The 27,779-nt window shown below is 45.2% G+C and overlaps 1 protein-coding gene across 3 annotated transcripts in view; it reads left to right on the top strand.

Moving 5' to 3' along the window:
- The first annotated feature begins 9,285 nt into the window (after window positions 1-9,285).
- The window catches only part of CAPRIN1 (cell cycle associated protein 1), a 43,225-nt gene continuing 24,731 nt past the window's right edge, over window positions 9,286-27,779 (top strand). Inside the window, exons 1-4 of one of the 3 annotated variants that reach the window (XM_062196322.1) lie at window positions 9,286-9,431; window positions 9,990-10,205; window positions 24,238-24,300; window positions 24,407-24,493. In XM_062196322.1, coding sequence (XP_062052306.1) covers window positions 9,990-10,205; window positions 24,238-24,300; window positions 24,407-24,493 — 366 coding nt within the window. In that variant the 5' untranslated portion in view covers window positions 9,286-9,431. Of the gene's footprint in view, window positions 9,432-9,876; window positions 10,206-24,237; window positions 24,301-24,406; window positions 24,494-27,779 lie in introns of those variants that run through there. The other 2 variants (XM_062196323.1, XM_062196321.1) reach the window with 2 other exon arrangements.

The raw sequence follows: 27,779 nt of genomic DNA, 5'->3' as shown, positions 1-27,779 counted from the left end.
GGTTCACCCTCCAATGGCCGCCGCGGCCGGCGCACCCTGCTGATCCGAAGGCAGGAGCCAGGAGCTTCTCCTGGTCTCCCATGGGGTGCAGGGCCCAAGCACCTGGGCCATTCTCCACTGCACTCCTGGGCCACAGCAGAGAGCTGGCCTGGAGAGGGTCAACCGGGACAGAATCTGGTGCCCTGACCTGGACTAGAACCTGGTGTGCCGGCACCACTAGGCGGAGGATTAGCCTGTTGAGCCACGGGCCAGGCGGATTACTCTTGTAACTTAAAAAACATAAGGGTTTGGGGCTGACATTGTGACAATGAGTAAAGCCACCTCTGGCAACTCTGGCAACCCATATGGGCGATAGTCTTGGATGCTCCACTTCCAATCCAACTCCTTGCTAATGTGCCTAAGAAAGCGGCCCAAATCCTTGGGCCCCTGTACCCATGTGGGAGACCTGGATGAAACTCCTGGCTTGGCCCTGTCTATTGTGGCCATTTGGGGAGTGAAACAGTAGATGGAAGATATCTCTCCCTCTCTCTCTTACTCTGCCTTTCAAATAAGTAAAGTAAATCTTTTAGAGAAAAAACCCACAAAAAACAAGGATTTAAAAAATATTTAATTATGACTCATGCATTTTTTCTTGTGAAAAGTTGCACAATGTATTATTCCTTGTCCCATTATCACCTCTTCTTTTTCTCTCATCAAACCAGCCTGGACTTTCTCAGAGAACTATGCTCTTTGTTTTTAGGTGCATGTTAGCACAGTATTAAGGAGACCGTTACCGGCTCTGGCTCCACAAAACACCTTGGGACATGATCCTGTGATCCTGAAGGACTCCAGGGCTGCCAGAGGCATTTAAATTACACAAAGGGCTCTAGAGAACAGCTTGCTGGTCCCTTCTCTCCTCTATCAGCAGTCTGAATGGAGTATGATTAACCTGTGCGTTTTTTCTTTTTAATAGATTTATTTATCTGAAAGTCAGAGTTACACACAGAGAGGAGAGGCAGAAAGAGGTCTTCCATCTGCTGGTTCACTCCCCAATTGGCCACAACGGCTGGAGCTGCGCCGATTCGAAGCCAGAAGCCAGGAGCTTCTTCCGGGTCTCCCATGTGGGTGCAGGGGCCCAAAGTTTAGGCCATCTTCTGCTGCTTTCCCAGGCCATAGCAGAGAGCTGGATTGGAAGTAGAGCAGCCAGGATTTGAACTGGTGCCCATATGGGATGCTGGCACTGGAGGCTGGGGCTTTATCTGCTACACCACAGCGCCAGCCCCACGTTGTCCTCTTCTATTTTTTCTCTTCTGGCCTCTTTCAATGGAATAAAAAAAAAAAGTAGCAGCAGAAACACGGTATTAGAATATACTGCGATCACCTTTGATGACCTTTTACATTTTCTTTTTCCCCTTAGTTTTTTTCTTGGTCCAATAGTTTCAAATACTCAAAACTCTTTTTTCTTGTAATCCTCTGGTTCTTATCATGTGGCCCTCAGGCCTGCAGCACCAGCCTTCATGCAAATGATGGCCTTCTCCTCAGTTCTACTGAGTTCTACTCAAGGGGGCGGGCGCAGCCAGCAGTGCTTTGCTAAGTCTCCCAGGTGACTCTGCAGCTCTCTCAAGGTTTCACATCACTGCTCCATCTGGTCCTCCTTTGCCCTAGCCATCAGCTTTTCAAGTATAATACATATTAGTGGGCGCTACAGACTTGCTGCGTTACCCTCCCCCGGCTTTCCTAACCTTCCATTTACCGCTGTGCTTGTAACAGATTTCCCTCAACATTTGCACTCCCATCTCAGAATATTTTTTGCCGAGTCAGCAATTCAAGCTTGCAGTTCTTTTCCACCTATCTGGTAATGATCAACATGCCCTACTTAAGAGACGCTCATAGCACCCTGGGAAGGAAGAAAAGCGGATACCATGAAAAGATTTTTTTGCCTGGACCTTTGTGGGCCATGTGTGTGTGTGTGTGGGGGGGGGTAGGGGGAGGGAGGGAGAATGAGTAGTATGTACACTCTACTTCTGTGGAACAGATATTCCCAAACTTGAATATGCAAAGGGGAGTCTGAATTTTTTTTCTTGTTTCTAAAGATTTATTTCTTCTGGGTCTTCTACATGGGTGCAGGGGCCCAAGTACTTGAGCTATCATTTGCTATCTCCTAGGGACCACATTAACATGAAGCTGGATCAGAAGCAATGTAGCCATAACGTGAACTCAGCACTCTGACATGGGACACAGACACCCCAAGTGGCAACTTAAGCACCTTAATACGTGCTCATGCCAACTAATTTCCTTCATACTTATACTCTCCTATTAGGTAACTTAATACATAAAGTTTTAGTCCTTCTGACATTTGTGGAGCAGCTAGTTATCACCTTGAAGGAAATTATTTTTCTCAGTATTGTTCACAGTGTATTAGTGAGTACTGGTGAGAGAAATGGGTTATAAGTATTAGTGGGAGAAATTATATATAGACTCTATATTGTTGAAAAAAAGCTGTGGTTGGGCCGGCGCCACAGCTCAATAGGCTAATCCTCCGCCTGCGGTGCCGGCACACGGGGTTCTAGTCCCGGTCGGGGCACCGGATTCTGTCCCAGTTGCCCCTCTTTCAGGCCAGCTCTCTGCTGTGGCCCAGGAGTGCAGTGGAGGATGGCCCAAGTGCTTGGGCTCTGCACCCGCATGGGAGACCAGGAGAAGAAGCACCTGGCTCCTGGCTTCGGATCAGCACATGGTGGCCATTGGAGGGTGAACCAATGGCAAAGGAAGACCTTTCTCTGTCTCTCTCTCTCTCTCTCACTGTCCACTCTGTCAAAAAAAAAAAAAAAAAAAAAGAAAGAAAGAAAGAAAAAGAAAAAGGCTGTGGTTGCACATCACTTGCCAAGATTCAAGATGATCTGTTCATAGTTGAGTTTGATGTTCTTTCATACTTTATTTCTAAAGTCACTTTTTTTTTTTTTTTGGTTACGGTTGTCTCAAAAATTTTTTTTTTTTTTTTTTGGACAGGCAGAGTGGATAGTGAGAGAGAGAGACAGAGAGAAAGGAGAAAGGTCTTCCTTTTTGCCGTTGGTTCACCCTCCAATGGCCGCTGCGGACGGCACATCTCGCTTATCCGAAGCCAGGAGCCGGATGCTTCTCCTGGTCTCCCTTGCGGGTGCAGGGCCCAAGGACTTGGGCCATCCTCCACTGCCTTCCCGGGCCATAGCAGAGAGCTGGCCTGGAAGAGGGGCAACCGGGATAGAGTCCGGCGCCCCGACCAGGACTAGAACCTGGTGTGCCGGCGCCGCAAGGCGGAGGATTAGCCTGTTAAGCCACGGCACCGGCCCTCAATGTTTTTACTTGTAAAATGTTGGAACAAGTGATTATGTGTTTGGTCTTGCAAAATACAACAAGAGTTTCCCAACCTCAGCACTGAATATCTCTGTGTTGCTGTATTGGATGGAATTAAAAAAAAAAAAAAAAAAAAAACCAAAAAAACCAAAACTGACCCCTCAAGTTGTAACAACTAGAGATACCTACAGACATGGCTCAAGTCCGTCCCTGAGTGGCAAAATCACCATGGGTTGAAAACCATTGAAAGAGACACATGAAGTTAAGACTAACTACAATCCACTTAGATAGCTAACTGGAAGATGTTAGTTAGCATCTGCGGCCAAAGTACTTTTACTATTGTGCGGGCCAGCCGCACCAATCGAATAGAACCTGAGGGGGGGCGTGGGAATGAAAAGAGGGACAAGGGCGGAGAGAATGGAGCCAAGACAAAAGGCTGATCAAGCCTCGTTTATTCCAGCGATATTTATACATAACCAGCTATAGCTCAAGGCAACACAGAGGATAACAACATACACAAGCAACTTATGGGGCTTTCTGCAACATAGTCTTAACATAGTGAATTTTAACAGAGTGCATCCTCCTTCAACATGGGGGTACGTGACTTTCTCATCCCAGGAATTCCACAAGCCAAGATTGACCTTGACTTGTCTATGACTTGTCTATGGGCTGCCTACGTACTATTATGTTGAATATTGTGTTTAGCTTCTAAGAGTGTTCAGTAAAAAACAACAGTATTTATTGAAATCTGAAAAAAAAAAAACCTATTTTGAACATATTGTACCTTTATAAAATATAAAGTTCTGAACATGATATTACAATGCAGGACAGACATGATATAGGTGGAAGTGTGGGCATTTGGCCTAGCAGCTAAGACACCACTCAGGATACCTGCATCCCATATTGCTGTGCCTGGGTTCAAGTCCCAGCTCTACTCCTTATTTCAGCTGCCTGCTAATGTGCACCCTGAGTGGCAGCACATGTTGGCTCAGGTAGTTGGGTTTTGGAGCTGGCACTGTGAGGCAGCCCATTAGGCTGGTACTCGCAACCCTGGCAACCCTTATCAGAGTGCTGGTTTGAGTCCCTGCTGCTTCTGCCACCTGCATGGGAGCCTTGGGTGCAGTTTCTTGCTTCTGGTTCTGGCCTGGCCCAGCCATGGCTGTTGTGGTCATTTGGGGAGTGAACCCACAGATGAAAAATCTCTGTCACTCTGCTTTTCAAGTAAATAAATCTTTATCACCTCCCTCCCTCCACAAAAGTAGTTTGGTCCCTGCCATCCATGTAGGAGAACTGGACTGAGTTCTGGCTCCTAGTTCTTGGCTTTAGCCTGGCCCCTTGCTCCTGTTGCAAGCATTTTGGGAGTGAACCAGTAGATGGGAGATACTGCTCTCTCTCTCTCTCTGCCTTTATATAAATTTTAAAACATTGAATAAGAAAAGAAAACCTTAGCAAGTGTAAATGGAAAAGAATGCTATCTCTGCCAGTCATGTCAATGAAAGAAAGCAAAAAGACATTATGAAACACTTATGAGAAACATCAGCCTTGACTGGTATGTTAATATAGTAGGCAATATTTAGTGACAGAATATTTGTGCCAGGCATGCTATCACTTGTGAACATAAAGAGATGAAGAAACAACACTTTTCCTCCCTTGGAAAACAAAGAGCTTAGAGGTGCCTCATGGACACATTGACAAATACATTATATAAAAAAATTGACAAATATATTATCATACAGTATTGGAAATATTATAATAGAAATGTCTTCTGCTAATGTATAGTAAAATGACCAAAAAAAAAAAAAAAAAAGTAAGACATCAATATCCTTGGCTGTATGAGTTGGGTAATTCACACTTCAGCTAGGTTCTGTCAACCTCATGTAATTCTTGTTCAAGTGCTCCTCTTTTGTGACAAATAAACTTGACAATAGCTTATTGTGTGATCCAAGTTGAAAGAGTTGGGCTATTTTGCCAAATTACCAGGATAAATAATTCAACTGGTTACTTTGTGGAGATCTTAGAGTGCTGTCATCAATTGAATTAACCAAAGGAATGTCAGTTTGGGAGATTCGTGTTATTAACATGTTAATATTGTGCATAAATTTAATACCAAGGTTTTTTTGAGAAGTGTTTTCTATTTACAGGAATATTTTGGACTTATTTTCTATTTTGTCCATATTTAAGGACATATATTGCTCAGAAAACCCTTTACTTTTCTTCTTTGTTCAATGATACAATGACCTCAAGCTAATACATATTTCTGGATTAGGAAACAAAATTAAAAATGGCAGTAAAGTATTAACAATCCACATAAATATAGCCTCCGTCCCTTTTCCGTCAAAGAGGACAGAGGTAAATTTTGTTTAGACCCCTTTATGGTTGGATGGGGTCAAGGGAATCATTCTGGGAGTATGTTCCATGTCTACCTGTCTGGAGCTTTTTTTGTTTTTCTTTTTTTAAGATTTGAAAGTCAGAGTTACATGAGAGAGAGAGAGAAAGAGAGAGAGAGAGAGAGAGAGAGAGAGAGAGAGAGAGAGAGAGAGAGATCTACTATCCACTGGTTCACTCCCCAAATGGCCTCAATGGCCAGAGCTAGGCTGTTCCAAAGCCAAGAGCCAGGAGCTTCTTTCGGGTCTCCCACAAGTACTTGGGCCATCTCCCGCTGCTTTCCCAGGCCATAATCAGAGAGCTGGATCAGAAGTGGAACAGCTGAGACTCAAACCGGCACCCATATGGGATGCTGGCACTGCAGGCGGCAGCTTTACCTGCTATGCCACAAGGCCGGACCCTGTCTGGAGCTTTTAATGAACTACTCAAAAGACTCCTGCCTGAGTTCTCTTTCCTTAGAGTACACTGATTGGCAACGCTTGAGGTTTGGCTTCTCCATCAGCCTGAGTCGACTGTGTAACTGCCGTGAGTACAGCCTCTGCTGAACTGTGATGTGTGACACTGGTATAAAACCAAGAATTTGCCTACTTCTTCTGTAAGGGAGACAGTATTTTAGGTTTTGCACAGCTACTGTGTCATAACTCCTCAGCTTTGTTCTGCTATGGCATGAAGGTGATTACAGAAAAATATGTACGGGAGTGGATGTGACTGTCTCAAGCTATTTCCAAAAACAGACAACAGGCACCACTTGGCCACTGGACGTAGTGTGAGATGCCTGTTTCACATCACAGAGCTTTCAGGGTTGTTAGCAGCATAACCTAGCCTAGCTATCTTCATACACTATTGGCTGTGAGATGGACCCCTAAATGAGAAACCAGATTATTTCTGTTGATTCATCTAGCCCTTTTTTTTAAAAAGCAAGATTTATTTAAGTCAGAGACCTCCAGCCAGAGTGGCCTAGAGGGGGCTTCAAGAGAGATTCATCCAGCCTTGCTCCCTCTCAAGAATCCATTTTCCTTGAAAAAACAAGAGGGGAAAAAAAGAAAAAGCTTAATCTGTTGATCATGAGTCCTCTGGGTAACATGCCAAGGAAAGGCAAAGTGCCCTTTCTTTGCCACACCTTATTATAAGTCCTCTTCCATTCACACCTGAATCACTGGAAGTCTAAGTCTCTGGTTCTCATACTTTAGCATGCATCAGGATTACCTAGTAGGGTTGTTAAAGGGGCAGTGTGTGGCAGAGCAGGTAAAGCCGCAGCCTACAGAAACAGTAGTCCATATGGCACCAGTTTGAGTCCTAGCTGTTCCTCTTCTGATCCAGCTCTTTGCTATGGCCTGGGAAAGCAGTAGATGGCCCAAGTGCTTGGGACCCTGCACCCACTTGGGAGACCTGGAAGAAGCTCCTGGCTCCTGGCTTTGAATCCACTCAGCTCCGGCCATTGTGGCCATTTGGGGAGTGAACCAGCGGACGGAAGACACCCCCCCCCCCCCGCCTCTGCTTCTGCCTCTCAAATAAATAAACTTAAAAAAAAAAAAAAAAAGACTTGGGCTCCATTTCAGGAGTCTGATTCTATAGCTCTGGTATACCAAAAGGGTATTTCATGTACCATCTCAAAGACACTGACAGGTCAAGTTCTAAGGAGGTGATTTTTCAAACTGTAATGTATATACACACCTGCAGATCTTGTTAAAATGCAGGTTCATTCAGTAGGTCTGGGTTGGGCTGAATATACCAGATTGCAGGAAGCCAAGGATTATAATCTTACTTTCTAGCCTCTAGGTCTAGCATAATTGTTCATCACAGTGCCAAGAATAGTTTAGGTACTTAAATCTTGAATAACCTAAGGCCAATTTCAATTTCCCTCACACCTAACATATAACTGGTTAGCAAATCGGGCATAAGGAATGCAACCTCTTATCACCACCTACTTTACTACACCCTGCCCTGGCTACCACATGTGGGCTGAGCTATTTCAATAGATTCCTAACTGGTCTCCTAGCTTCTGCTCTTGCTCCACCCTCACTCTCAGTACCAAAACACACATACTGTAAATTCTTCACGCAGTAGCAAAAGTGATTTCAAACACTGGTTGATCGAGACACTCCCGTTTGAAATTATGACTCCCCACTTCACTCACCGAATGCCAAAGTCTACGGCGGCCATCGGCCCCTGTAAGACTGACTCCCTTTTAGGTCTTTCACCTTCACGCTGTGCTGTGGCACTTGGACCTCCTTGCCTTGAACCCACCAAACACACTCCAGCTCAGTGTTTGCTGTTCCCCTACCTGGAAAATTCTTCCTCCAATGAAGCTGTTTGGCCTTCTACCTCACCTCAAATGTTACTCAGTAGGCTTTTCCTGACAGCGCGCCCCCCCCCCCCTTTACAAAATTTGTTTTCTCCTCCAATACTCTACTTGACACATATACATATATTTACTTGTTGTCCCTTCCTTACTCAAGAATCTGAGTTCCATGAAGATATTTATGTTCCCAATCTCGAGCACTGACGCTTCCAGCATGCAGGCGGGTGCTCAATAAATATTTGAAGGAGTAGATAACACTTTGCAGCTAAGGGGTGTATCTTGAGACCAGAGGCTGCCCCCGGAAGCACTGTTGGCCAGCCAGTGTTACTCACTTTAGTCCCCAGGGAACAGTGGGTCGGCTGGAACCCTCTTCTACATCCCGTTCGCATGGAATTTGAGTCGTAGATTGGTCCTTTACTGTTGTCCTACAACATCATGATGCTGAATTTCCCACTGATCATATTCCCTTTAATACACTGCTTCCAGCACTTGGCTATTTATTTTCTGCTCACTGTCCACACCCACCGCACCCCAAGGCTGGAAGAATCCTCTTGGATTTTTAAAATTTCATTCAACTTTTTTGTTTTAGGCTGACACAAAGGGGGAAAAAAAAGCCGAATAATTCCTAATACTCGGGTCTACTGGATACACTTCATGCTAGGGTAGCTGAAGATCAAGTTTCGCGTGAGCGTGGAGTCCTAAGACTCAAAATGCCATGGGTCATGCCCATTCCCGGCGCGTTCGACAGGGAACTCCTAGGTTACCGGGTGACTGGAGAAAAGGGTCAGGCGTCTGTTTTTGAAAAAGACCTCTTGAGGTGCGGGAGTTTGCTTGCTCTGTATTCAGGAATTCTGCAAGCTGAGATTGCAGCACCCACCCCACGCACCCCTTACTTGCAGAAACCTTTGCCCCCCCCACAGCCCCCACCCCCACCAAATAAGGGCTCTTCCTAGGGCAGTCGCCAGCTCCCGAGCCAGCAGCTTGACACCTATTGTCCCCGTTTGGACGCCAGGCGACTTCGCCTGAAGGACCCTAGCTTCGATTTCGCTCCAAATGCCAAGGGGCAGCGACAGCCGCCTCCCAGGGCCGCCCCGCCCAGGGCCCGGGGGTCACCCCCGCCAGCGCGGGGCCCGGGGCCCGGAGGGGAGGCGGCCGGGCCGGCGCTCCCGGGCAGGCGTTCGCGCCGGGCAGCCCCAGCGGCCGAGGAAGGCCCCGCTCGCACGTCTCCCGCCCCCCGCGCCCTAGAGGGCTGGCTGGCTGGCTAAGTCCCTCCCGCTGCCGGCTCTCGCCTCACTAGGAGCGGCTCTCGGTGCAGCGGGCACAGGGCGGAGCGGCCTGCGCCCACGGAGCGCGCGACACTGCCCGGAACGCACTTGCCACCCTTTGTCCCCTCAGCTGCCCACTCGGGATCTCCAGCGGCCTCCACGCGCGCACGGTGAGCGCCAGCCCGGACCGCGGAGGCGCTCAAGGGGAAGAGGGCCGCTGCGAAGAGTGTCCTTTACCTCCGCGTCGCCTGGAGCTTCGCGAGGGGCTTGCTCCTCCAGTCCTCCCCACCCCCAGCCACTTCCAGTGCCCTTCTCTCCCCGCCCCCCCCACCCCTGACCTCCGTCTCCCCTCCCCTCCTCGGAAGGCGGCGCGTCCCGGCCCGCCCGCTGGGGACCGTTGCCCTGGCCGTTGGCGGCCGGCGCGGCGAGGCCCCGCCCCCGGCGCGAGCCTCGGTGCCCCGGGGCGGGTAGGCCGAGCGGCGGCTCGCGCGGGGGAGGGGCGGGGCGGGGGGCGGCGCGAGGCCGGCCGGGCGCCCCGCTGGCGGGTCGCGCGCGCGCGCCCGCGCTCTCTTCCTGCCCCGGCGTCGTGCGCGCGCCCCCTCCCCCACCCGCTCGCGCAGGCTCCCGCCGGCTGCGCGTTTTGTCCCGCGTCTCGCCCCGTCCGTCTTCTGACTTGGCCGCTCTTGTCCTTCCTCCCGCTTTTTCTTCTCTCCCTGCACGGTCTGAAGATGCCCTCGGCCACCAGCCACAGCGGAAGCGGCAGCAAGTCGTCCGGACCGCCACCGCCGTCGGGTTCCTCGGGGAGTGAGGCGGCGGCGGGGGCCGGGGCCGCTGCGCCGGCCTCTCAGCACCCCGCAACCGGCACCGGCGCCGTCCAGACCGAGGCCATGAAGCAGATTCTCGGGGTGATCGACAAGAAACTTCGGAACCTGGAGAAGAAAAAGGTGCCAGGACCCGGCGGGAGAGGGAGGGTCTGCTGCGGCCGGGCTCTGCGCGCCCCCCCACCCCGCCCCCAGGCGCTGGCGCTGCACTTCCTGCCGCTTTCCTGGGTCCCGGGCCCCCACGCCCAGTCTCCGTGGTCAGCGGGAGCTTCGTGCCGGAAAGCGGGCTCCTGGGGGAGGTGCCTGTCACCTGACCCGGACGCGCTGCGGCCCCGGGGGCTGCGTGCGACTTGGGCTTCCTGGCCTTCGGGGTTGGCGACTGTGTGATGCCCTGGTCCCCATCCCACGAGGCCCGGCTCCTTGGACCAGGGCCAGCGGGGAAGGCGGGGGGCTCCGGGCTCAACCGCCTGCCTCGTGGAGTTGGGGCGGCCTGTGTCGCACAGCCCCGGGGTTGTCCGCTCCGTCCCCGTGTGCTCCGGCCTGCCGACCGTCCCCTCTTCCTCCTCCCTCGGGGAGAAGCGTGTCCCGCATCTCAGAGCAGAATGGCTGTGTTTCCGTGCGGCCCGTTCGGAGCGGGCCTCGGCCGTGCGTGCGCTGCCCTCCGCCCCCAGCCACCGGGCTCCCCCACGTTTCCCTCTTTGTTTCAATTGTCTGGGTGTCCCCCGGGCCTCACGCGCAGCCGGATCGTGGGAGGACTTCCCGCAGCGACTCTCCGCTCCCGGGGACTGAGGAGGGGCTGGGGCACCGCCACGGCGGAGGCTGGTCGGGGGGTGGGTCCGGCTCGGCCACCAGGCGCTCGCTGGGTCTCCGGGCACATGGAGAGAGTGTCTAACATGGCGGCGGCTGCGGGGGGAGGGCAGCGCTGTACTGGAGCTGCATTGTGAGCACAAAGCGAAAGCAGAGGGGGAGGGCCGAGGCCGGCGGCCGCCGGACTGGCCTCCCGCGCCCCCCTCCAAAAGTAATCGAGCCACACCCACTGGTTTTGGATTCAGCGTTTGGCCATTCTGGTCCACTCCGGAGGGCTGCCTTCCAGGCGGCCTTTTGTTTTCCGCTCTCAGCGCAGGACAGTGTCCCAACTCTGCCTAGCAGGGGTGTGTGCGTGCGGATGGAGAGGGGCTCGCACGGGAAGGTTGGAGGTGGAAAGGAAGAAGCAAAATCGTCGTGGGAAAAATGGAGCAGTTACATCGGTGGCTGCTAATGCTCACTCCCTTTTACAGCATAACTTTACTTGTCCGTCTCCGGTACTACCTATTTGTGATAACAACTCGAATTTTTGAGGATATTTAAAATTGCTTAGTTAGCCGTTCACCTTATAGTGTTACTTAAGGCGTTGAGACAGTGTGAATGTATGGCAAAAATCTGAGCTGTGGATTTAGGCCTTAAATTCTTATAATTGCTTATTTACTGACTTATTTTACTTTTTGAGAGGATTTTAAAACAAACTCTGTCTCTTAAGTAATAAAGGTTGGAAATTTTACTTGGCATTTCAAGGACTTTATTTGAAATTGAGAAATGAAACAATCTTAGGATGTGTAGGTTTGTTTTTTGGGGGGGGTAAATGTATTTTATTATAAGTGAACGGAATAATAGGCCTATCTGTATAGCTGCATTCAAATGTAGAATAAAACAAGCATACCCAAGGCTAGTATCTTGAGTGCTGCCCATGGAATTTAATTTTATGCCACCCTATTTGAAAATGAGTTTAACTTTGGTGTCTTAAAATCTTCTCAGTGTAATACACAGTCCTATCAGTCTGGCTGATGCTTCAATGCCTTAATTTTCAGAATTTCTTGGAAATCTTTTTTTTAGGATAGGAATCAGACCATAAATGTTAATGACATATTTTCAGTATAGACATTTATGTTAATGACTGAAAAATAATTCTTCAAAGACAAATATGAAGTAAGGCACTGATAAATAGCCAGCTTAGTTGTGAAGTGACTTGCATCTGGTGTTCAAGTACATCTGAAAAACAGAAATTTTGTTTTTAAGCCCGGTGAGGACTTGAACCATGACAGGTCTCCCCCATGTGTACAAGGTGTGTATACACTCGCATCCTCTCCCTCCAAATTATGGGAGACAGAGTAATGTAATTATTACAGAGGTTATTGACTGAGTTTATAAATACTGAGATTGCCTTGTAATGATAGAAATTTAACAAATTGCACAAAGTAACAAATATAATTTGCATCTTTTTCCTGCCATTTCAGAGTTTTGGGTGCTAGATAGGAAGAAAGTCAAGTTACAGTTAAGTGAGGCGCCTTCATGAGCCAAAGCCTGAGTACTGATTTGTTAAATAGTCGTTATTGTAACTAAAACTGTATTTTACTGTTTTGCAAAATTCAGGCATATGCATTTTCCCCTAATTTAAACACATCTGGTTTTTAGTTTAAATTTCTTTTTCTTAATATCCAGCTGTTTTGGCTTTATGAGAGGATTTACTGTGATTCAGTAGGAGTATTTCTAATGTACCTGAAATAGAACTTGCGTTACAAATCAGTTTTGAATTCCTTTTTAGGAACCTTAATGGAATAAAGTAAGATAGCATTTACAACTGGACTTATTTTTGTATCAGCCCATTAGTAACATATTTGACTTGTATTTCAGTCATGACCTATTCATATTGGAACCTTCTGGACCAAAATATCCTTTCTTCCCCCTGTGGATTCTAACATCAAGTACCCTGATAGAATTTACTCAGTGGATATGTAGTATCATGTCAAGGCATAGAGAATTATAATAAATTTATTGTACTTTGTTTAAAAAACAAAATTATTCCTTTCCTAATGTGAGGAAAGCTGAGCATCTGTTCAGTGTGAATGCATGCTTAATGTTGATGAAATATGATCCTATTATGTAATGCAACTCAGTGGCTTGGTGGTTTTAAAAATTTGGGCTTATAAAGACTGCATGAACAAGTAGCAGAGAGAATACAGTGGTGATAAAGAGAATCAAGTATAAAACTCCCATTTATAAATCTTAAATGATTAATACTGAATTGAGTTATTTACTGCCTAGTTTTCTTCATCAGTTCATTGGTTCAGAATGGGGCCCTAGGCTATGAAACCAGGTCTTAATCTTAAAAAGGGAGCTCATTTGATATAGTAAGATGTAACCAGTTTAATGTAGAATACAGGATATTTTAATATATAACATTTAAAATTGTTCTACTCTAAATTATAGTAGACTAGTGACTTTGGTAGGTGGAAGGTTAAGTGTCTTTCGGTTGAAAGACAAAAGACCCTGACTGATTGGTAACCAATGAGTGATCAAGACTGATAGGTAAAAGTGTAGTGTGCTTTTAGATTACTCTTTTAAGATTTTATGCACTTTGTAGCTTTGCAGTTAATAATATTTAAAAAGGAGGCTATCCTGAATGTAACACTTTGTTCTAGAGCATTGCAGTGTCCTTCTGCTTAGAATTTTTCAGTGTAGCTGTTTCGAAATAAAAGTATTAACTAATTTTCAAGTAAAATCTTTTCTTGGCACTAACATCTGGAGTGTGTCTTGACAGTGGGACCTCTGATGTGTCAGCTTTGCCATTGGCTGCCAGAACTTCTCTGCAGTGCAGAGGGCAGAGTACTTTGTTTTGCATTCACCTTGTTACAGTAAAACAGCTGTAGTGTTTGTTTCCCGCTGCCTGTGTGTACGCAAGTAATACAGGAAGGTATTTAAAAAGTAAAGTTGAGAGCTTCCTTACTGGGTACCTTTTTCTGGGGTAAGAGTAGAATCCCAAGTATTAGAATGAGAATGGGTTGTTTTAGCCTAGCCACATTATTTTACTCTAGGATAGTTCCCATATAGTAAATATTTGAATGAGGTTACATTTTGTATGATACAATTTGCTGTAATTTTATTTAATTTCTTATTTTATATTTGAGGCTAGATGAAGACCAATACTGCTGTTTTAAGAAATTAAATACTTTTATTTACAAAAGGCTAAACATACAGCAACTTTGTCTCATGGCCTTAATTACTATTCTATTAAAGATATAATTTTTTTAAGAGTTTAAAGTCACCTTAGAATGCAGTCCAAGAAAAGGAAACTGACATGTTTATATAAAGTGCCCCAGGTTGAAATGGGCGATTTCCAAAGTCTCTTGTACTGTTGTATGGGGTGGTTGGAATTTGTAGTGTTCTGTAACATAGGTGTACCTTTTTGTGCTTATTTAGAACCAACGAAAGCCTTTTACTTCAGATCTTTAGTTTTCAGTAGTCTCTCTTAATAAGCTGAAAGCAGAAGAAAAAATGTTTTATTTCTTTATTGTTAGGTCTATTTATTTATTATTTTTTTTTTTTGACAGGCAGAGTTAGACAGTGAGAGAGAGACAGAGAGAAAGGCCTTCCTTCCATTGGTTCACCCCCCCCAATGGCCGCTAAGGTCGGCGTGCTGTGCCAATCCGAAGCCAGCAGCCAGGTGCTTCCTCCTGGTCTCCCGTGCAGGTGCAGGGCCCAAGCACTTGGGCTATCCTCCACTGCCCTCCTGGGCCAGAGCAGAGAGCTGGACTGGAAGGGGAGCAACCAGGACAGAATCCAGTGTCCCAACCGGGACAAGAACCCGGGGTGCCAGCGCCGCAGGCAGAGAAATTAGCCAAGTGAGCCGCGGCGCCTGCCTGTTAGGTCTTTTTATTGACATCATGTTAAATGGCCATGTTTGTACATAGAGTCCTGAGGAGAACGTTCAGGTAAAGGCCTAGTGAATGTATCAGGTGTTATTGGAACATAAACTTTCATTAATTTCTGTGGTTTTACTTTCTGCTTAGGTAAGCCCCCATGCATATTTGCTGGTCTGTACTAAATGTTTGCTTGTTGTAAACCAGAAACATTTAGGAAAAGCGTTATCAGTAGAGAGAAGTAGGTGTGACCACCTTTTCATCTAAATTCTTGTTTACTATTTAAAATTTTTAAAAATATTTATTTATAGCCGGCGCCGCGGCTCAATAGGCTAATCCTCTGCCTTGCGGTGCCGGCACACCGGGTTCTAGCCCCGGTCGGGGCGCCGGATTCTGTCCCAGTTGCCCCTCTTCCAGGCCAGCTCTCTGCTGTGGCCTGGGAGTGCAGTGAAGGATGGCCCAAGTGCTTGGGCCCTGCACCCGCATGGGAGACCAGGAGAAGCACCTGGCTCCTGGCTTCGGATCAGCGCGGTGCGCCGGCTGCGGTGGCCATTAGAGGGTGAACCAACGGCAAAGGAAGACCTTTCTCTCTGTCTCTCTCTCTCTCACTGTCAACCTCTATCTGTCATTAAAAAAAAAAAAAAAATTTTATTTATTTGAAAGGCAGAATTACAAAGAGGTAGAGACAGAGAGGTCTGCTGGTTCACTCCAGATGGCTGCAGCTGCCGGAGCTGTGCCGAGCGGAGACCCAGAAGCTTCTTCCAGTCTCCCACGTGGGAGCTGTGGCCCAAGGGCTTGGGCCATTTTCTGCTGCTTTCCAGGAACATAGCAGAGAGCTGGATCGGAAGTGGAGCAATCAGAACTCCAGCTCCCTTATGGGATTCTGGCACTGCAGGCTATGTCTTTACCCACTACCGCAGCCTGAATTCTTGTTTACTAATAAGCTCCTGAAGTTCTTCTAGTAATTGGCTCCTTTTTCTGGAGGAAATGATAGTATTCAATAGAGAAGAATGAGAGAGTAGCAGAAGAGAAATTCAGGCAAAAGCACTGCTGCAAATTGCTTGAGTTCAGCTCATTTCTCTGTACTTCTAGGACTCTGGGTAGAACAGGAGTACAAAAGCACTGATGAAAATGAGACTTTCCTGGGCAGGGTTCCGAATTCCTGCTTCCTGAGGAAAGGGAAAGGTGTGCTTCTTGACCATGTTCTTGACCATGCCTGAATAAATGTAGTCTGTTTCCTTTAACTTCTTCTGTTAACCCTTTCCTTGTATGTTTTTCTAAATTGGTGCTAATGGAAGAAACTCCTGGCTCAGGCCTGGCCCAACCCTGCCATTTGCAGCCATCTGGGGAGTGAACCAGCAGATGGAAGATGTTTTTCTCTCTCTCTCTTTTCTCTAATCTGCCTTTCAGATAAAAAATAAATTGTTGGTGAGCTGTTTGTGGGCACAGACTAGTAATCACTCCATTGTGCTTCCTTGCACATGGTATATGCTAAATAAGTACATTTGCTAGGTTGACTAAATCATTACATTAAGCTACATTTGTAGCTTCATCAACAAACCTTTAAAATGGAAGGAGGAAAATCTGTTAAAAAAGATTAATCCAGGGGGGAAATGCTTTTGAATAGAGCTAGTTACTTGGATTAGTAGTTTTTGTTTTTTACTGAAATAGAATTTTGCCTCTAGGGTTTTATTTTTGTTTCCTTACATGAGTAGACTTGATGAGTAGGCAAGTAGAATACCCTTGTTTAGAGTCTGGGTAGTGTGAGCAAGGTTCTTGTATAGTCTGAGGAGGGAGGATATAGGCAATTCTTGGTCTTATTTTAGGTTTCATTTTATGTTCATGTTCTGTCCCAGTTTAGAGATCGTAATTGAGAACAGTAATATGGTTTTCCTGGATACTCAAGTTAGTTTTAGAGGTGGTGTCTTCTAATTTTCTTGTGACTATTTACAATTATCTGGCTTAAGTACTTATTTTTTTGGAATCTTTTATTATGTTTGGTTCTTTTTAAATGTATAATTTGAAATGTTTCCTCTTTTTTTTTGACAGGCACAGTGAGGGAGAGAGACATAAAGAAAGGTCTTCCTTCCATTGGTTCACCCCTCAAATGGCCGCTAAGGCCAGCGAGCTGCACTGATCCGAAGCCAGGAGCCAGGTGCTTCTCCTGGTCTCCCATGCAGGTGCAGGGCCCAAGCACTTGGGCCATCCTCCACTGCCCTCCCGGGCCACAGCAGAGAGCTGGGCTGGAAGAGGAGCAACTGGGACAGAATCCTGCGCCCCAACCGGGACTAGAACCCGGGGTTCCGGCGCCGCAAGGTGGAGGATTAGCCTAGTGAGCCGTGGCGCCACCCTGAAAATGTTTTCTAAAGACTTATTTACTTGAAAGGCAGAGTTACAGAGAGAGAGAGAGAGAGAGGTCTTCCATCTGCTGATTCACTCCTCAAATGGCTACAATGGCCTGAGTTGGCCCAGTCTGAAGCCAGGAGCTTCATCTGGGTCTCCCACATGGGTGCAGGGGCCCAAGCACTTAGGCCATCTTCCGCTGCTTTCTCAGGCCATAGCAGAGAGCTGGATCAAAAGTGGAGTAGCGGGACTTGAACTGGCACCCATATGAGATTCTGGCACCATAAGTTGCGGCTTTACTCACTAAGCCATTGTACCAGCCCCTGAAAATATTTTGTTACCTATTTTTGCAATCTATTGGATATAACAGTAAAGAAAATGAGCTTATGAGAACATCGATCTTGGATACCCATCTTCTAGCACCCTAACAGTCTAACAGTATTGTATTGAGTAAAAAAAGTAAACCCGTTTAATGAGGTAACTTTGGTGATGAATTCTTGGGGATTCACCAACATAACAGTATTCAGAAGAAGGAAAGCAGCAGTGGCAGAGGCAGAAACAGTGCAGCAACAGCTGGAATCCAGAGTGGCATCTAGTAACTGAGAACTGTGTGCCTCGGAGAAGGATGCTGAGGCATAAATGAATTTTCTAGAATTCATGACCTTCAGCCCGTTGTTTAACTGCTGTCTTTCAGTTTATGATTAGGTGACCTACGGTTGATAATAGTACCTCCTCGTAATGTTAGCCACCTGGTAGTTTAAGTATCACACAGTGAATCCTGTTCACTCTTAAAAGCACAAAGAAACAGGAGAGTCCCTAATGTGCTCTTTGCAATCCAGCTCACTGTTGATGCCCCTGGGAAGACAGTGGAAGATGGCCCAAGTGCTTGGGCTTTTGCCGCCCTTGTGGGTAAACAAGGTAGAGTTCTGGCTCCTTGCTTCAGCCCAGGCCTGTCCTTGGCTTTCGTAGCCATTTGGAGAGTGAACCAGCAGATGGAGGATAACTCTGTCTTACTCTTCAGTGTTGCTATTTCTCAAATAAATAACTTAAAAAAAGAGGCGCGGGGGGGGGGGGGGGGGACCTGGGTAGTGCTTGTGGTAATTCTTAGTGCTACATGACTGAAGTCTTGATATCTAGTGGGTATAGTCACAGCTCTGTCCCATGGTTCCTCTTCATTGACTTGGTGGTATCTGGGACATTCCATGGATTTTATGTGGTGCTGTAAATGACTTTCAATATACGTGGGATGTTCAGTAGTTGAAAAAAGGAATCCTACTTTGAATTTCAAGATAATATATTTTAACATAGAATCTAAGAGGGCAGATTTGTATTACTAACTTTCTACAAAATCTTTTTATGCTAGGAAAATGGCTCCATTTTGCGGAACAAAATGCTTAATCTTTTGATGAGATAGATAGTGATAGTTGACCAATTCTCTTTACCACTACTGTGTTAGGCGGCCATGTTCTAGTTTAGGGAAGAACAAAGCTGTATTTGTGTGGAGCCCTTTATTCCTGTCTTTGTCCCTTTGTTTTTGTCAATGCTAACATTGGATCTATCAGTATGACAAGTCCTTCTGCATTGACTTAGTTCATACCAACTCCAAGTAGACAGATTTTCTAGTTGGACTTAAGGTAAGCTGTTTGAATAGGGAGTGACAATAGGAATGAAGCCACTTTTATTTATTTAATTTTTTTATTAGGCAGAGTTAGAGAGAGAGAAAGGTCTTCCTTCCGTTGGTTCATCCCCCAGATGGCCGCTACGGCCAGTGCGCTGCGCCGATCTGAAGCCAGGAGCCAGGTGCTTCCTCCTGGTCTCCCACACGGGTCCAGGTGCCCAAGCACTTGGGCCATCCTCCACTGCCTTCTCGGGCCACAGCAGAGAACTGGACTGGAAGGGGAGCAACCGGGACTAGAACCCGGCGCCCATATAGGATGCCAGTGCTGCAGGCGGAGGATTAACCAAGTGATCCACGACACCGGCCCCATGAAGCCACTTTTAATATGTTGTGATTTGTTTCTCAGTAGTTTACTCTGCAATGATTAGGCGAATGGTAGTATTTGGACCTGTGCAATATCATATCCTTTTCCTTATCAATGAAGTTACTCAGGAGTTAGCTGGGACTGAAAGCTATAGCAAGATATTTTAATTTTGAAAATTAGAATTGCTTGCTCTAAGAGGGCTAGGGCTGTGGCTTAGTAGGTTAAGCCTCTGCCTTTGGTGCCGGCATCCAGCATCCCACATGGGCACAGGTTCCTGTCCCGGCTGCTCTTCTTTCAATCCAGCTCTCTGCTTTTGGTCTGGGAAAGCAGTAGAAGATGGCCTAAGTGCTTGGGCCCCTAAACTCCTGTGGGAGACCGAAAAAAGGAACTGCCTCCTGGCTTCGGGATCATCCCAGTTCTGGTCGTTGCAGTCATTTAGGGAGTGAACCAGCGGATGGAAGACCTCTCTCTGTGTTTCTCCGTCTCTGTAACTCTGCCTCTCAAATAAATAAATCTGTAAAAATGAGGCTTTCTGTTTCTAGTGTGGATTTCCATTGAGTTCAATTATAAAGAATGCTAACTGATTAGAAACCAAACCAATCCATCATTCAGCAAATTTACTGAGTTGAAAGCTGAACTTTTTTTTTTTTTTTTTTTAAAGACTTATTTATTTGAAAGGCAGGAGCCCAAGCAGTTGGGCCATCTTCAGCTGCTTTCCCAGGTGCATTAGCAGGGAGCTGGATCGGAAGTGGAGCAGCCAGGACTTGAACTGGTGCCTGTATGGGATGCTGGCGTAGCATGCTGCTGTTTTAACATGCTATGCCACAACGCTGGCCCCTCAAAGCTGAACTTTTATGCAACCTATTCCTAAATTGAGGCAGCCATGTGATGGATGGTTTCTAAGGACACAAATCAAATCACAAATTCAAGATTTTTTTTTTTTTTTTTTTGATAGGCAGAGTGGATAGTGAGAGAGAGAGATAAAGAAAGGTCTTCCTTTTTGCTGTTGGTTCACCCTCCAGTGGCCGCTGTGGCTGGCGCATCTTGCTGATCCAAAGCCAGGAGCCAGGTGCTTCTCCTGGTCTCCCATGTGGGTGCAGGGCCCAAGCACTTGGGCCATCCTCCACTGCACTCCCTGGCCATAGCAGAGAGCTGGCCTGGAAGAGGGGCAACCGGGATAGAATCCGGCGCCCCAGCCGGGACTAGAACCCAGTGTGCTGGCGCTGCAAGGTGGAGGATTAGCCTGTTAAGCCATGGCGCCGGCCTTAGGATTTCTTATTTCTAGGTTCTTTTGGACTCGCTATCACAAGGAAGTTGCTGTATGACTTATGAAAATTTCTCAAGTTTAAGGATGCATCAGAGTCACCCTGTGGACTTGATAAAAAAATTGCTAGCTCTCACCTCTAAAGTTTCTGACTGAGTAGATCTGGGGTGATTGCATTTTGATAGTTTCCCAGTGATGCTGACATTGCTAGCTTGGGGACCACACTGAAAATCACTGACTTAGATCAATATTGGGTCTCTGCTATATAGAGATCTGATTATATGTGATAGTGAACAGAGATTCCTTCTGGCTTAGATTCGTGGTCATAAAAGTTCTGTACACCTTAGCAGCCTTGAGATCCATTATTATAATGGTAAAGATAAAACTAGGGCTCTTTAATAGAAAACAGTTTTTTTATTGTCATTCTGCAGTTTTATTGGTAAGTTTGTTATCCTTAAGGGAATGCCATTTCTAAGGCACTGTGACCAGACTCAGGATCCTGCTTTCCTGAAGTCTGTGCGAAGTTAGGATATTTATAATAGTAGTGCTGAGTGTTAACCGTGGGAGGACAAACACAGTGTGACTCTTGGGTGGATGTTTGGCCTATCATTGAAGGTGCTTGCATCCTGTATGGGAGTGTCTGTATTTGAGTCCCAGTCCTGCTCCTGATTCCAGCTTCCTGCTAGTGCACAGATGATGGCTCTGTGTTTAGGGACTGACCCAGCAAGTGAGAGCACACAAACTCGCTCGCTCGTGCTCTCTCTCTCTAGTTCTTTTTCTGCCTTTCAAATAAATAAAAGCAAATAAATTGTTAAAATCATGACTCTTAAGTTACCGTGAATTGGTAAAATAGAAATAATGTTAATAATGTAAAATCAAAGTTAAATAAGTATATGAACTTCAAAAAAAATGCACAGATAATTATTTTGGCTGTGTATCTTTTTAGCACTTTTTTTTTTTTAAGATTTATTTATTTATTTGAAAGGCAGAGTTACAGAGGCAGAGAGAGACACAGAGACAGAGGTCTTCCATCCGTTGGTTAACGCCCCAGATGGCCGCAATGGCTAGAGCTAGGAGCTTCTTTCAGGTCTCCCATGCCATTGGGCCATCTTCTACTCTTTCTTAGGCCATAGCAGAGAGCTGGATAGGAAGTGGAGCAGCTGGGACTCTAACTGGTGCCCATGTGGGATGCCTGCACTGCAGGTGGCGCCCTTTCCTGTTATGCCAGCCGGCTCTAGCACGTTTCTTCTTGACAGAACATTCCACAAATATGTGTACTGTGAAGCTGAGTTTCACATAGTAGCTGCTTTCCTTTTATTTTCATTTCCCTTTTATTTAACCTTGTTCCAATTTAGTTGTGTAATAGGTTAATCTAAAACTTAAGGGCTTAAAACCATCATTTGAGTCTGCCCCTCAGGCATTGACATGTCATACAGCAGAGTTGATGTCTGTTCCATCATGCCTGGACCCTCAGCTGGGAAAGTTAAACTTTGTTCATTCACATGTCTGATGCCTGGGCAAGAATGACTTGAACACCAGGACTGCTGCCCAGAGCTCTTCCGTGGACTTCTTAGAGTAGCTTGGCTTCTGCATAGCCTGGCTCTTCAGGAGTTATAGAATTTTGTGTGATGGCTCAGGGTTCTGAATACAAGGTGTAGTAACTTGCATTCAAGGCAGAGATACATTGTTTTTATGGGCCATGGACTTTATAAAGCATCTCTTAGACTGTACTCTATTGGGTAAGCCTGACAATGGCAGGGGAAATTAGTTTTTTTTTAATAATTAAAAAAATTTTTTTTGAATTTATTTGAAAGGCAGACACATCGAGATATTCCCATCTGCTGGTTCATTTCCTAAATTCTCTCAACAGCTGGGGCTGGGCTAGACTGAAGCCGCTGCCTGAAAGTCAGTCTGGGTCTCCCACATGGAGCTGTCCCCTGCTGCCTTCCAGGGTGTGCAAAAACAGAAAGCTGGAATTGTAAGTGGAGCTGGGACTTCCAGGCACTTCAACATGGGGTGTGGGTATTCCAAATAGTTTCTTGACCACTGTGCCAAGTGCCTGCCCCTGAACTGGTTTTTAATGGAGTGCCAGGGTCACAATGTAGAACAGCGTATGAGGCTGCAAATGTTGTGGCTGTCCTGGGAAATGTAATCTGTTCTGAAGCTCTCCAACTGGATGTATAGTCAATTTGTGATGTGTAGAAAGTTGGAGTTTTCTACTATAGGATAGCTAGTCCTAAAAGTCCTTCTTATAGTATCCTCATCTTAACATGCTTTATCTAGCATGGAATTCTAGTTTTCTTAATTTATTTTATTATTTTACCTTTATTCAAAAGATTTATTTGAAAGTCAGTCGTGTATATATATATATATATATATATATAGAGAGAGAGAGAGAGAGAGAGAGAGAGAGATCTTCCATCTTTAGTTCACTCCCCAGATGGTTACAATGTCTTGGGCCATTTTCTGCTTTTCCCAGGCCATTAGCAGGGAACTGGATTGGAAATGGAAAAGCCAGGACTTGAACTGGCGCCCATATGTGGTGCCGGTATTGGAGGCAGTGACTTTACCCAGTATGCCACAGTATTGACCCCAGAATTCTATTTTTTATGCATATGTTATAAGTATACAAAACAACAAAAGGAAAACATTTCCAGCTGTAATTTTGAAACTCTGCTACATTCTTAGCCTTTTTTGTTTATCTTTTTATGTTTATACAAACATGTTTTAGGAATTTGATTTGACATTTATTTTGATTGGGTATATAAACTATGTTCAGTACATTTAGTGTATATTAATGTCTAGATTTAGCAATAATTGTCTTGAAAAAAGTTGAACACGAACAAAGAACACAGGTAATAAATGCCAGCTGTGGGGCTGGCGCTGTGGCACAGTGGGTTAAAGCCCTGGCCTTCAACGCTGGCATCCCCATATGGGTGCCAGTCCCGGCTGCTCCTCTTCTGATCAGCTTTCTGCCATGGCCTGGGAAAGCAGTAGAAGATGGCCTGAGTCCTTGGGCCCCTGCACCCGTGTGGGAGACCTGGAAGAAGCTCCTGGCTCCTGACTTCAGATCGGCACAACTTCAGCTGTTGTGGCGTTTTGGGGAGTGAACAATGGATGCAAGACTCTCTCTCTCTCTTTCTCTCTTTCTCTCCTCCCTCCCCCTCTCCCTCTCCCTCTCTCTCCCTCTGCCTCTGCCTCTCTGTAGCTCTGCCTTTCAAATAAATAAAAATAAATTAAAAAAAAAATTTCAATTGTAAGCTAATGGCAGGTCTTTTGGTTTTGTTTTGCTTAGTGCCTCGTTCTAAATTATAGCTCTGTACTAGTGCTAAATTTTGGGTCTTCCTTCTATTTGGAGATCTTCTGTTAACTATATATCTAAATAGAGGTATTTTGACTATAAATACTACATTGTTTTATATATATATATATTTATATACTATAAATGAGGTCCACTAGAGACAGTGAGTATACCATGGGTTTATTCAGGAAAAATACATTCTTTATACCACCTATTCACATTCTTTAAAGGAGAAAGGGACAAATATTTGACATTTTACATATGTCTGATAAACCCACTTGGGTATAAGCAGGATCCTAACCAGTTGTGCTCCCTCACCCTTGTGGGTTTGAACCATAGGCCTGTCCTATATAATGCATATCTTTTGAGTAACCCAGAGTAAGCAGTGCTGTGTCAGTGGTTGGTAATGTAGTACTCAATTTCATTCAGCAGTGGTTGGAGTATTTACATTTATTTTTTAGTTCATAATAAATTTTTATTACTAATTTAAACGAGTATATCTCTAAAAAGCAAAATTTGAAACAGTTTTAGGAGGTTGCATGGTTTTGTCATTTTAGCTTGATGAAGTGATTTTTTTTTTCTTTTAATATAGGGTAAGCTTGATGATTACCAAGAACGAATGATCAAAGGGGAAAGGCTTAATCAAGATCAGCTGGTAAAGATTTTTTTTTAGTTAAAGAGTTTATGTTGACATTTTAAATAAGAAAATGAATTTTGTGGTTCTTTATTTCTAGAAAAGTTGACCCTATCTGTCATTTTAGGATGCCGTGTCCAAGTACCAGGAAGTCACAAATAACTTGGAGTTTGCAAAAGAATTACAAAGGAGTTTCATGGCATTAAGTCAAGATGTAAGTAAAAACATATATGTTAATAAAATTAAATATAATATTAGTTAAAATTGTTTTTTTTGGTTTTAATCCTTCCATTACTATTGGTAGCTTTTGTATGAGGTGAGAGGATTGGATCTAATTATATTTTAAAATGCCTTCTAGTCTGTAAAGTTGAATATAACACTTGAAGTTTGCCTTTTGAAATATGACAAACATAATAGTTACCCTAAAGATCTCATTAGTTTAAAAAATCAACTGTACAAATACACAAACATTAATTTTCCATATGTCCTGTAATGCCTAATTCCAGGAGTCAGGAGCTGCTTCTGGGCCTCCCACGCAGGTGCAGGGGCCCAAGGACTTGGGCTATCTTATACTGCTTTCCATTAACTATCAATTTTCCATTAACTATCAATAAATAAAGAGACTCACTTATATGATTGGTGATTATTTCCTCCATTGGGGATTCTAAAGGGATATGGCTGACTGATGACATTGCTCTTGTGTCAACCTTTGATCCAAAGGAATTTTTAGTTTTTTCCAAGTACCTTTTGAGGTGAGTAATGCCTTTGGGAAAAGGACAAAATTAAATCAAGCAAAGTCAGATAATTTGAGACCAGAAAGTTACGTCTTCTGGGGCTGCCATTGTAATGAAATGGGTAAAGCCACTTTTTGTGATGCTAGCATCCCATATGGGTGCTGGTTGGTGTTCTAGCTGCTCTGCTTCTGATCCAGCTCCTTGCTAAAGACCTGGGAAAAGCAACAGAAAATGGCCCTAGTGTTTGGGTCCCTGCCACCATGTGGGAGACCTGGATGGATCTCTTGCTCCTGGCATTGGAGTGAACCAATGGATGGAAGATCTCTCTGTCACACTGACTTTCAAAATCAGTCAATATAGTTGGCCGGCGCCGCGGCTCACTAGGCTAATCCTCCGCCTTGCGGCGCCAGCACACCGGGTTCTAGTCCTGGTTGGGGTGCCGGATTCTGTCCCAGTTGCCCCTCTTCCAGTCCAGCTCTCTGCTATGGCCCGGGAGTGCAGTGGAGGATGGCCCAGGTGGTTGGGCCCTGCATCCGCATGGGAGACCAGGAGAAGCACCTGGCTCCTGGCTTCAGATCAGTGCGGTGCGCTGGCCGCAGCGCACTAGCCATGGCGGCCATTGGAGGGTGAACCAACTGCAAAGGAAGACCTTTCTCTCTGCCTGTCAAAAAATTAAAAAAAATTAAAAAAAAATAAATAAACAAAATCAGTCAATATATCTATATAAAGAAAGTTAAGTCTCCTGAGTAAGTGTGAGCTTATTTGGAGAAGGACTAATAACATTGAAATACAAAGTTACCTTTGGTTTGGTGAAATGAAATAAATTGTTAGGTGATGAGTGAGTGAAGTACAGGAATTGAAAGTTCTGATATTAGAACCAGAATGCCTAGACTGAATTATTTTTTAAGATTCATTTGAAAGGCAGAATGACAGATGACAGAGAGCCAGAGCGAGCACTTCCATTCATTGGTTCACTCCCCAAATGGCCACAACAACTGAGGTTGGGCCAGCCCAAAGCCAGGAGCCACAAACTCCATCTAGGTTCTCACGTGGCGGGCAGGAACTCAAAACTTGAGCCATTATCTGCTTCCCAGGTGCATTAGCAGGGAGCTGGTTTGAAAGTGGAATAACTGGAAACTGAACTGGTGCTCTGATAAGGGATGAGGGTACACTCGTTGGCAGCTTAACCCGCTGTACCACAGTGCTTTCTAGGTTGAGTGTTGTTTCTATCACTTTTATTTAATGGTTATGTGACCTTGGATAAGTTTCCTGTTTTTATATTTTACAAGGTTTTCCAGTTAAACAGAACCAGTCCAATAGAGGAAAAGGGAAAGGGGGCAAGTTCATCACAGTTCTTTTTTTTATTATTATTTTAAATTTTTAAAAATTTTCTTCCAGAGAAACCTTTTAAGGAATACAAACTTCATGCATTTCATAAGTACAACTTCAGGAATATAGTGATTCTTCCCACCATACCTGCTCTCCCACTCTTCCTCTTCCTTCACCCATCCCCAGTCCCATTCTCTACTAAGATCCATTTTCAATTAACTTTATACACAGAAGACCTACTCTATACTAAGTAAAGAGTTCAACAGTTTGTACGAAAAACAACAAAAAATTCTTTAACAGTCCAGACAAGGGCTGTTCAAAAAGTCCTTGCATCTTGAAATTAATTTCACTTGTTTTTTAGAAACTTAATTAACTTTAAGGAAACACCCAAGAATGATACATCTTTATTTTTTAAATTTATTTTATTTATTTGAAAGACAGTGTTACAGAGAGAGGTAGAGACAGAGAGAAGGGTCTTCCACTGCTGGTTCACTCCACAGATAGCCGCAGCGGCCAGAGCTGTGCCGATCTGAAGCCAGGAGCCAGGAGCTTCTTGGTCTCCCAACGCAGGTACAGGGGCCCAAGGACTTGGGCCATCTTGTACTGCTTTCCCAGGCCATAGCAGAGAGCTGGATCGGAAGAGGAGCAGCCGAGACTAGAAACAGCACCCATATGGAATGCTGGCGCTTCAGGCCAGGGCTTTAACCTGCTGCACCACAGCATCGGCCCCATGATACATCTTTTGCAAGTACTTAGACATGGTTATAATACCACTCTTTTAGGACAGAGGTCCTGCATGGAAAGTTAGCACACAGTGACTCTTGTTATTTATTTATTTTTTTAATTAACTTATTTATTTGAAAGAGTTACATAGAGGAGAGGCAGTGAGAGAGAGAGGTCTTCCATCTGCTGGTTCACTCCCCAGATAGCTGCAGTGGCTGGAGCTCTGGCAAACTGAAGCCAGGAGCCATTGGGCACTGGGGTTGATTCCATATCTTAGCTATTGTGAATTGAGCTGCAATAAACATGGGGGTGCAAATAACTCTTTCATATGCTGATTTCATTTCCCTTGGGTAAATTTTTCAGGTTTGAATGGCTGGGTCATATGATAGGTCTGTATTCAGATTTCTGAGGTATCCATACTGTCTTCCATAATACCTTTTGAGGTGAAAAATGCCTTTCAGAAAAGGGCTATATTAAATCCAGTAAAGTCAGATAATTTGAGACCAGAAAGTTAAGTCTTCTGGGGATTTACCAATTACGTTACCACCAACAGTGGATTAGGGTACCTTTTTCCCCCCACATCCTTGCCAGCATTTGTTGTTTGTTGATTTCTGTATGAAGGCCATTCTAACTCGGGTGAGGTGAAACCTCGTGGTCATCACAGTTCCTTTAGTTTTCCAGTCTTCAAAATGGTGATGATAGTTATCTACCTTC

Source organism: Lepus europaeus, chromosome 7 (genome assembly GCF_033115175.1).
Source record: "Lepus europaeus isolate LE1 chromosome 7, mLepTim1.pri, whole genome shotgun sequence".
Taxonomy (NCBI): Eukaryota; Metazoa; Chordata; class Mammalia; order Lagomorpha; family Leporidae; genus Lepus; species Lepus europaeus.
Note: the sequence above shows the minus strand (reverse complement) of the source record. Positions and strands in the feature narration are given on the sequence as shown.